The sequence below is a fragment of the Liolophura sinensis genome, chromosome 13 (assembly GCF_032854445.1).
Source record: "Liolophura sinensis isolate JHLJ2023 chromosome 13, CUHK_Ljap_v2, whole genome shotgun sequence".
Taxonomy (NCBI): Eukaryota; Metazoa; Mollusca; class Polyplacophora; order Chitonida; family Chitonidae; genus Liolophura; species Liolophura sinensis.
Genome location: NC_088307.1, coordinates 4,632,555 through 4,644,209, shown reverse-complemented (window position 1 = coordinate 4,644,209; position 11,655 = coordinate 4,632,555). Strand labels below are relative to the sequence as shown.

The window sequence follows — 11,655 nt, the reverse complement described above, 5'->3', positions numbered from 1 at the left end:
CAGGCGACATGATAATCGAGAAAAAAAAACTGAGAAAGACTGATTCAGCGATATAGTACTAATTTAAATCCACTATCATGTGCATGTACACATGTATTCTCGGAACGAAAACACCAAAATCAATATAAACTCGTCTATCGCAGAATGTGTTTCTTTCCAAATGTCCAAATGATTAAAGACAACATTCCGCTTTGACACATAATTCATTTATTGGTTACAAACCTAAAGCTAAAGTGGAGAACGTTTTTTTTTGCTCTTTTTTTCCTCAGAAATTGAATTACAGTATAAGAATGTGAAACACAACGGCTGAACCCGAAGTCTGAGCTGATTCTTGAGGCACGTCTCGCCCGCTGTTTTTCCCGTGAAAAAAAAACATTACAGTATTCTTTAACATCTTGAGGTCCTCCCTGGGCGAAGGGGGTAGCCCGACAGTACGGCGCAATGACCCAGGAGCGTCTCACCAATGCGGTCCCTGTGAGTTCAAGTCCAGCTCATGCTGGCTTCCTTTCCAGCCATACGTGGGAAGGTCTGTCAACAACCTGCGGATGGTCGTGGGATTCGTCGGAACTCTGTCCACATTCCTCGAACCATAATGCTGGCCGCCGTCGTATAAGCGAAATATTTTTGACCGCGGAGTAAAACACCAATCAAATAGATAAATAAATTTAACGCCCTTTCCATGAATATTTCGACTTCAATGATCAAGAGCACCATCGGTCTATCATAGGGTATACAGAATATATCAAGTTTGTACACTCATTACATCATTTCTACTTATGTCACATTTTATCTTGCATAAACAATGGCATGCCCTAAATCATGCAGAACGTTTAAAATTTTCAACCCAATCCATGCAAACCAAATCAAGCCTTTTGTATCCCTCTACGCCTACCTACAATTATGGAAGTTTCCAGCAATAGCAGTATGAAATATAGTATTCAAACTTTTTGTCATTCTATAACATTCACAATTTTTAAGTTTTAATTTATTGGTATAAAATACGACATTTTCAGAAAACACACGTGGCGTGCCGTAGATGGATACATGATGATAGTTAAAATAAATTATTTAGGATAAATGTCTATTTAGTCTATGAAAAATAGACATCTATTTCTTTGGCACATAATTAGACTTGCTGATCGCATGAAATATGCTATACACGTTTGCATATACGTATATAAGGACTATTTCTACATTTTCATTGTTGTGCTATGTATAGCATAAACCAACATACGGTAAAAACTAGGTCAGAATATATCTGAGATCAGGAAAGACTTAAACTCACACACAACAGAGAATTTCAGAACAGTACAAGTTAACACGCTATATGCACAGGTGATTCAGTACATATCCTGCTGGTCATTGCACCATACAGTGTAAGAAACATTATTGCTCCGGTAGTCTGGGAAATTGTGTACAGTGAACTGGAAAAATTATGTACATGCTATCTATAGGACGTGTACATGATTAATATAGAGTATGTATATGTCTAGTATAGGATATATGTATATGCTTACTATAGGATAGAACACCAATCATGTAAAACCATATGTCTAATATATGATTTTATTTATTTATATGATTGGTGTTTTACGCCGTACTCGAGAATATTTCACTTATACGACGGAAGACCTTCCCAAGCCAGCAGGAGTTGGACTGTTTTTCAAAACCAGCCGTTCGACAAACTTTGTAATATATCTGAGATAAGCTTTGAGCGCCATGTTCTTTCTTTGCATTCCACACAATATTACAGAGTATGGTCTTTTTACTTTTTCTCTGTTAGTCATGTCAAACACAAGTGTCTGGCAATCGTCAGTATATTTTTTTTCCAGAAATTATATATATTTTTCTAATTATGACATTAAAATTTAATTTCTTTTGGCACAATACAATCCTGAATCTCAGATTAAAAGTTTTGATTAACAAGTTTAACCAGGTATGTGTTCATCTTAATCAAGACACTAACACAAGTCTCGGTGGCGGAAAAGGCATCCAATTGGCCGTTTTTGACAAACAGCTGATATATTTTTTTGACATAATTCCCCAGTAACCTTATTGCCCAGCAGTCCTTCTCTTCTTTACAAACATTAAGGGGTCCGCAGGTCAAGGTAAAATTTTTATAATTCACATGTAAATTTAGTTCAGTGATGCATGACAAACACCACAAAAACTATGTATCCCACCAATGTTCCACACCGTCAGCGCCAAATGATGTATGGCTAAGCCTCAGAAGCCAGATTTTGTATATCAGACAGCAAATATGTAGCTTGACCATTTTTTCACAAAAAGTGCATAGACAAAAGACAATAAAAATTCATTTTGTACTAAAAGTTTATTGAGTTTTGCTTCCAGTTACATGTAAGCCGTATATAGTTTGTATAACAACCGTGCACCTTATTAAGTCGATGCGTAAGTACGTGGGTAAGGTTCTAAAGAAAACTTTTGTTAAGTTTCTCATTTTTTTGATGATTTTGTCTAATTTTGCCTAGATGAAATCTAGTCTGTTAGTTTGGAAAACTTTTATGTGGAAAAAAAATTTTGCTTACGTTGTTAAACGGCCTTGAGAAAGAGAGTTGCATGCCTGAGGGGCTATTCACCAATGCGTTAAATATTGTTCAGAGATTTGTTTCCTTATTAAATTCCAAGGGACCAACCAGGCACACTGTGCCATCTGAACCGCCTCCGGTGTTTTCCGCCTCTGGAGTATAAGTACAGCGTAAACAAGCTGTGACGGATGTGAGCGCTTTATTGTTGATGACTGAAGAGCAAGAGGAACAGTCCATAGAGTCTTAGTTTTCGTCAGATCTGATCCCCCTACCCTCTACTGGACAATGGAGAGGCAAAATATTTTGCTGAAGCCAGTCTTGGCCTTGTCGTTAGTGCTGGCGTTTACGTCTGGATTTGCCATGGGTAAGTCTCATTTAGTGTATTTAAATTTTCTCATTGATTTATTCATTTATTCATAAGCATGTTTAAATAACAACGTTAAAATCAGTGTAAAATGTCAAAGAAGGATAAAGCGTTACAAGTTTGTTCGATTTGTTTATTTTTATTTTCTTTACTAAATCGTCTTTAGACTGATCTGCCTTTTAAAAGATATATTTTCCGGAATTTCGCCCAATTGAGAGATAGCCAAAGCAACCGCGTCCAATACCTTTCTTTCAGACATGAGCAAGAAATAAAAAAAATAAACAAATAAAGAAAGAAATAATAAGCTTTTGCGATCAGTGGATGTAACTGATGTTGTATTTTGATTGACTCACATCTAATTGTGATTTTTGGTCGTTCATGTTTCGGTTGACGTAGTCGATTGTTTTTAATATCCCAAGGAATGCCGCATGAAAATGAAGACGGAATTTGGGGAAAAAAACATAAAAGTAGCCATCCAAACGTGTTCATTTATTTTTGCTTTAGTTTGTTTTAAACTGAATTCAAGCATCAGAATTTTGAACTGTAAGACAGGCTTTATAGGCTAGAGGTATTCCATCATTAAAAACTCACAGGGGTGTTCAGTGGGGTGGGGGGGGGTTCTTTTGACGACAAAGTATGTTAAATCCAGCTAGAGCTAATGAAGTCCACTGTACAGAGTTCAAACATTGGATACCGTTTAACGCATTTAACTCACTAAAATGTAAGAAAAGTGAATTAAAATTTTTTACGTATAGTTATTAGTTGTTCATCTAAAGAGACTAACTTTCGTGATCTGTCCACAAGAAAATGTTTTTTCTTTAATTAATTATAATGTTGCAATGGCCGTCTTAAAGTCATTTCTACAGCTTTCCTTTGGACTAATTCCAAACGCGGCCTTTTTCAGCTGACTACTGGACCAACTGGTATGACTTTGATAATGGAGGAGGAAGTGGAGATTACGAACGGATTCAAGATCACCCCACTGCAGCGGTAAGCAAATCCTGTATAACCACTGATAAGTTTAACTAATTCACGGTTTGTGTATCTCCGAAAAAACCCGCGTTTCATTGTGACTCAATTTTTCCGAATTTTTATTAGGCCATCATTAGGAGAGATTTTACCATTCCGATGATGGCATAAGTAAAGACGTTAAAGGATACATCAAAAGAAACTTTTCTGGGCTTTTCTTTTTCTGCTTGCCACCCTCGTATAAATGAAATATTCTTGAGCACTGTGAAACACGTCACTGTGCTTTAGCCTAGAAAGTTTAGCATAGAAACTCAGTGTTTTGGGGGGGGGGGGGTTGTAAAAAAAATGTATTTAAAAAATCATCCAAACCATAAACCTAAAAGGGAATATACTGGATTTGAACTCGAGATATCCAGGTATCACGTACAACAGGTCAAGTGCTGAAGACCAGCATAGAAATATTGCGGCTTTAATCTTGTGCTCATAACACCACAAAAAACTTTACATCGCTGCAACTTTGATTCCGTTCCCACGGTAAACTGCGGTAATTAGTTTCATGCAGTCTTGCACGAATCCTCTAAGTTAAGTAGATAAAGCTGAGACGTGAACGATTTTGAAAACTTTTTGTTGCTAATTGCATGAAAACTACACGTCACAGCGAAAAACTATTTGCAGATTCGTAATTATTTTGCGCAGCTTTCAAATCTTAGCCAGAGACTAAATTTACATAAAAAATCGAAAAACGACACATTTTGAAAAAGTTCATTAACACCTGCACGATTTTCATGTCAGTAAATTCATTGGTCTAGGAGGAGTATCATTCTGAAAGGTTTTTTATTAAAATCCAACATGGCTGCCAGTCATGTGACTGAATCACCCCAAAAGTTCCAGGGCACAACTTTATGTCTTATCCTAAGCATACCCAAGTTTCATGAATTTCTAACATACCGTTTTTGCTAAAAACGTGACACAAGTTTTGTAGAGAATAATTTTCCTAACGATTTCATTAGGGTTTGAAAGGCTTGAACCCCTAATAATAACAAACACATTTGATCCCCAGGGAGCATAAGTTAAAAATTATAACGAAGTTTTCAACTGTGGATTATGTAAAACAGTTTTGCCAGACAATTACTTTTTTTTTTTTTACATTTCTGAGGTATAATTTATATATTTTGATAACCCCTCTTTTCATGCATATTTCCGTCAGTGGAAACAAGTTTTCGGAAGTGTCGTTATTGATCAACTTTATTGGAATGCAGGACAGGCTTAGCGCCCCCCGCTCTGCCTCTTCAGTCCACAGAGTTGTTTCGACAGCTATCAAGTACTTAATTTCCAGGCTGATCGCTGGGTCCTTTTTATGTCCCAATAAGAAAGGCCACATTCATAACCATATATTAAGATATTAGAACCAAGCGTACTGTTGAAGTAATTCGGGCCAAACTGGTGTAGTCTGTAGATCGGTGTTGCCTTACCGAGGACGTGGCAGCCTAATACAGTGTGGTCGTTAATCAAAGTTGACAACACTCAGTCCAGCGTATATCCACCACTAGCATCACGAAGAGACCGAGCTGTGATTGCCTACCACTGTTTTCACGCTGCTGTGGTCCCTGGATTATTGCCCTAAAATGTGAAAATCTGGTGGAAAATGAAAACACAACTGATAATGAATACTTACCTACCTACCTTATTGTTTGAGTTAGCATGTTATTTAATACAGAGAGGAAACACTATAAAATTGCTTCGTGCGTTTATACTTTTGTTGAGTAAATTCATGTATTTCAACGAATAATGCTGGTAGTATTGGAACTGAGTTTCCTGTCTGACATATATAGACCAAATCCCGGGACCGCTTTTAGCCCTAACAGCTAGCATCATACAGTAAACATCACGTTTTACGTCAAACGTGGGAATGTTTGCCAGTAGCTTGTCTAAGGTCGGTGGTTTACCCCCAGCACTCATGAGACTGACCACCATCGTATAAGAAAAATACTTTTGCGCATTGCCCTAAGTAACAATCAAATAAATAAATAAATAAACAAAAGTACTTTACAAATCTGCAGTGGAGTCAAGCTCAAGGGACAGCATCATCTTCGTTTGACATTTTCATAGGATTGGCGCCCATGTGGGGGTCGGGTTAAAGAGAGGATCGAAGCTCGGGAGGTGGGGACGACCGACGTAATCTCCACCAAGGATCATCTTACCGTGGGACCGAATTACGGTCTGTACTGCAGTAACGGGGCCATCAGCGGTTACTGTCAAGACTACGCGGTGCAGTACTGCACTGCGGCTGACGGTAAGTACATGAAGATAAACTCCGCTCTACTGTGTTCTGATGTCGCCTTCCACTGTACATGTAATATTAAACGTTAGGAATTAGAACTCTAAGTAAAATCTCTTTTTACTTGTCTATAAATGCACGTCTAAATATAGGGAAGCCGATAGATCACCTTTCACTGCCTGGCTAGATTTATAATTGTCTTTCTGATATACATGTATAAGGTGCGGAGTAGTAAGGTAGTTATTAGTGAGGTGAGCCGCCAAATCACTGCCTCGTCCGGTATTACAGAGGTAGAGTTGACGAGGTAGCGTGGCAGTGAGGAAGCGCAGCAGTGAGGCAGCGAGGCTGCGAAGCAGGGTCGTAAGGAGAGCAAAGCGAGGCAGCGAGATAGCAAAGCAAGGCAGCGAGATAACAAAGCGAGGCAGCGAGACGGCATAGCGAGGCAGCGAGATAACAAAGCGAGGCAGCGAGACGGCATAGCGAGGCAGCGAGATAGCATAGCGAGGCAGCGATATAGCATAGCAATTTGAAATGTCTTAGATGTCGGGTTCCATATTTTGAGCTACAGCAAACAGTACACCTGATTTCTGATTCCGAAATTAACAGAATTATGCTGGAACATTTTTTGAAATTTGCACTTTCTTGTCGTACCTCTCTGGGGCCGAATCTCTACCTTAGTCCTTTTCCCACATGTGACATGCGCATTAGACAGTGCAAACGGTCACGCAGGACGTCATTGACTGCTAATTGTAACTAAGGTCTCGCGGTCAGTGTTAAATTCCTCGAAATAGAAATTTTGTGTTCAGGGTGAGAGCAAATATCTAATTAGAGGGCAATAGATGGAATATTTTTAGAATTAAGATTATTTACCCTGGTTATAATGCTGAACCCACAGTATTCAGGGGATAGATCTTTTTGGATAGGTATAAATATGGATAGACTTTTCCTGTTGTCAGTTTGATAGAGGCATTTAAACCAGCTCTTCACATAAGATCTAATATATCTACACATTTTAACCACACTGATAACAACAGTAAAATCTATGAATGTTGCATCCGAATTTATAATCACGATGAAAAGGTTTCACTTTATCGCACTTCTTTTGCTCCCGGACGTTTGTTAGGTCTGTATTTTGGGGTTTTCCTTCTTTCAGTCTGTAGTGGATGGAAAGATGTCAACAATCCAGGATTTACAGATGACGAAAGAAAAATATTGGTAAGATAAGTCATTCATGGAGTAAATTCTCAAATGCTTGATTATTGTCGTGCCGGATTGTTAGAGCGTTGTAGAAAATAATCAAAAAACTATCATGCGAGAGTTTAATGTATGCTGATATGAAGGATAACCAATGATAATCAGTCATCACGTATTCTCGCTTGATTCCTTTCTGTAATATAACAGACAACAGGGTATAGTGAGAGCCATCAGAACAGCAATGAGAGTGTGATAGTTGGCCGACGGGGGAAATCCCACCTCTTGTCGGCTTATCCCGGTTACTGTCTTATTCTGACTTCGTGTAAATGCTTAAAGAGTAGCGACTTAGACACCCATACACCATAGCTTATGCAGAATTAGGTAAGAAATGAATTGATGTTAATTGCAATTTATTAGACGTCACTGGTCTAAAATTACTCAAACTGCTGTATTTTCATGATATTTATTAAACAACCACACGAAAACAATGCAACGAACCGGGTCCTGTAGGCGTTTATCACTTTCCGACTTCTCAAATCATTTCAAAAGCTTTTATTTTTCCACACTATGCACCTCTTGCACTTCTGACTCTGACAACATTTTTATCTGCACGTGATCTCAATCTCTCCTGAGAACAAACCTTTTCTGTCACTATGGCACGCCTATATCCACACCTCAACTTCGGCTGGACTCTTGTTTTACACGAGAGTCCGACGCCTCTCTTACCAGCCTTGACGGGTTTTTTTTCTACTTCACTTCGTCGTTGTCAAGTAGGACGTGAAACCCCAAGCATACTTCACTTCTTCACCAACTTGTACACCTTTCTGGGTTGACTACAGCACCGCTCTACCCTTATGCTAATATCGTCCATGCTTCAATCCAGGGCCATTGTCAGGGCATCACTTCAGCACCGCTTTGTCCTTATGCTAATGCTTTTCTGCTTCACACCAGCAATATTGCCACATAACTCAAGCACCACTCTGTCCTTATGCTATGCTTTTCTGCTTCACACCAGCACTATTGCCACATAATTCAAGCACCATTCTGTCCTTATGCTAATGCCTATCCTTATGCTAATGCTTTTCTGCTTCACCCCAGCACTATTGTCACATAATTCAAGCACCACTCCGTTCTTATGCTAATGCTTTTCTGCTTCACACCAGCACTATTGTCACATAATTCAACCACCACTCCGTTCTTATGCTAATGCTTTTCTGCTTCACCCCAGCACTAGTGCCACATAACTCAAGCACCACTCTGTCCTTATGTTAATGCTTTTCTGCTTCACACCAGCACTATTGTCACATAATTCAAGCACCACTCCGTTCTTATGCTAATGCTTTTCTGCTTCACACCAGCACTAGTGCCACATAACTCAAGCACCACTCTGTCCTTATGTTAATGCTTTTCTGCTTCACCCCAGCACTGTGGCCACATAGTTCAAGCATCACTCTGTCCTTATGTTAATCCCTTTCTGCTTCACACCAGCACTATTGTCACATAATTCAACCACCACTCCGTTCTTATGCTAATGCTTTTCTGCTTCACACCAGCACTAGTGCCACATAACTCAAGCACCACTCTGTCCTTATGTTAATGCTTTTCTGCTTCACCCCAGCACTAGTGCCACATAACTCAAGCACCACTCTGTCCTTATGCTAATGCTTTTCTGCTTCACACCAGCACTAGTGCCACATAACTCAAGCACCACTCTGTCCTTATGCTAATGCTTTTCTGCTTCCCCCCAGCACTAGTGCCACATAGTTCAAGCATCACTCTGTCCTTATGTTAATGCCTTTCTGCTTCACACCAGCACTATTGTCACATAATTCAACCACCACTCCGTTCTTATGCTAATGCTTTTCTGCTTCACCCCAGCACTAGTGCCACATAACTCAAGCACCACTCTGTCCTTATGCTAATGCTTTTCTGCTTCACACCAGCACTAGTGCCACATAACTCAAGCACCACTCTGTCCTTATGTTAATGCTTTTCTGCTTCACCCCAGCACTAGTGCCACATAACTCAAGCACCACTCTGTCCTTATGCTAATGCTTTTCTGCTTCACACCAGCACTATTGTCACATAATTCAACCACCACTCCGTTCTTATGCTAATGCTTTTCTGCTTCACCCCAGCACTAGTGCCACATAACTCAAGCACCACTCTGTCCTTATGTTAATGCTTTTCTGCTTCACCCCAGCACTAGTGCCACATAACTCAAGCACCACTCTGTCCTTATGCTAATGCTTTTCTGCTTCACACCAGCACTAGTGCCACATAACTCAAGCACCACTCTGTCCTTATGCTAATGCCTTTCTGCTTCACACCAGCACTATTGTCACATAATTCAACCACCACTCCGTTCTTATGCTAATGCTTTTCTGCTTCACACCAGCACTAGTGCCACATAACTCAAGCACCACTCTGTCCTTATGTTAATGCTTTTCTGCTTCACCCCAGCACTAGTGCCACATAACTCAAGCACCACTCTGTCCTTATGCTAATGCTTTTCTGCTTCACCCCAGCACTAGTGCCACATAACTCAAGCACCACTCTGTCCTTATGCTAATGTGTTTCTGCTTCACCCCAGCACTAGTGCCACATAACTCAAGCACCACTCTATCCTTATGCTAATGCTTTTCTGCTTCACACCAGCACTAGTGCCACATAACTCAAGCACCACTCTGTCCTTATGTTAATGCTTTTCTGCTTCACCCCAGCACTAGTGCCACGTAACTCAAGCACCACTCTGTCCTTATGTTAATGCTTTTCTGCTTCACCCCAGCACTAGTGCCACATAACTCAAGCACCACTCTGTCCTTATGCTAATGCTTTTCTGCTTCACCCCAGAACTAGTGCCACATAACTCAAGCACCACTCTGTCCTTATGCTAATGCTTTTCTGCTTCACCCCAGCACTAGTGCCACATAACTCAAGCACCACTCTGTCCTTATGCTAATGCTTTTCTGCTTCACCCCAGCACTAGTGCCACATAACTCAAGCACCACTCTATCCTTATGCTAATGTGTTTCTGCTTCACCCCAGCACTAGTGCCACATAACTCAAGCACCACTCTGTCCTTATGCTAATGCCTTTCTGCTTCACCCCAGCACTAGTGCCACATAACTCAAGCACCACTCTATCCTTATGCTAATGTGTTTCTGCTTCACACCAGCACTGTTGTCACATAATTCAAGCACCACTCCGTTCTTATGCTAATGCGTTTCTGCTTCACACCAGCACTAGTGCCACATAACTCAAGCACCACTCTGTCCTTATGTTAATGCTTTTCTGATTCACCCCAGCACTATTGCCAAACAACTCAAGCACCACTCCGTTCTTACGCGCATGTATTTCCATGCTTCACCTCTGCACCATTGTCACATAGCGTCTACACCTTTCTCGTTTAACCCTAGCACCGCTCTGTCCTTTTATCCTTTTTTGTTTTTTTATGATTCACCTCAGCCTCATTGGCGTTTTACACAACAACGTTTCAGCCTGATCTGACCTTAACTCTCCAACAATTAAGTCCAACAATTGGATACCACTGGTAAACCATATACTGTGTTTCCTTTTGACAGCCGCACTACCATTGCCCTATCATCTTTCTCTATTCGTTATGACCTCACTTTCGTTTCAGCACGGCGTACTTCCGGCCCCGGTCGAGTACATAAAGATCAGGGACCAGAGTATTCCCTTCTTGCAATACACTGTGTATCAACAAATCAAACTCAGTCCAAGGTATGGACTTCTGTGTCTTAACAGTCGCCAGAGTTGCAAAGACTACGAAGTTCGTTACTACTGTGGGGATTACCCCAAGCTTGGGTTCAGGATTGAAGGATAAGCCATAACAAGTCTGATATTGCTAACTAGTCTTTGTCACAATGACAAAGTTTATGTAACGATTTCAAAACTTTATACGTTGTGTAAGGATTGAATTTCTGAGTTCTAGTAGACACGTACAGTGATACATGCACCTTCGGACTATCCTTTTATATATGCATGTAATACGCATGGCGACAATAGTATAATGCTACAAAAGCAATTTCACGTGCACAGTATTTATATGCGTGTGTTTGAGTTTTATTTGCATTTGTTTGTCTGTGTATTTGGGTTTCATTGTTGCATTCCAGCGAGGGGCCTCGGTGGCCGTGGACCGTTTGCCCGTTTTAACGTTCGTTGTGTGCCACCATTATGGTGTGCACATCTGTACGTCCTACGTAGGAAAAAATGTCAGTAACTTGCCAATGCTCGGTGGTTTACACTGACAATCCGGGTTCCTCTCTTAAAACTAACTGCTA

General features: G+C 40.3%; 1 protein-coding gene across 1 annotated transcript; it reads left to right on the top strand.

Moving 5' to 3' along the window:
- Positions 1-2,831: 2,831 nt before the first annotated feature.
- LOC135480448 (uncharacterized) lies at positions 2,832-11,198 on the top strand. The gene is made up of 5 exons (XM_064760283.1): positions 2,832-2,910; positions 3,815-3,900; positions 5,989-6,172; positions 7,311-7,372; positions 10,995-11,198. The coding sequence occupies exons 1-5, from the start codon at positions 2,832-2,834 to the stop codon at positions 11,196-11,198; spliced, it is 615 nt and encodes a 204-aa protein (XP_064616353.1).
- The last annotated feature ends 457 nt before the right edge of the window (positions 11,199-11,655 follow it).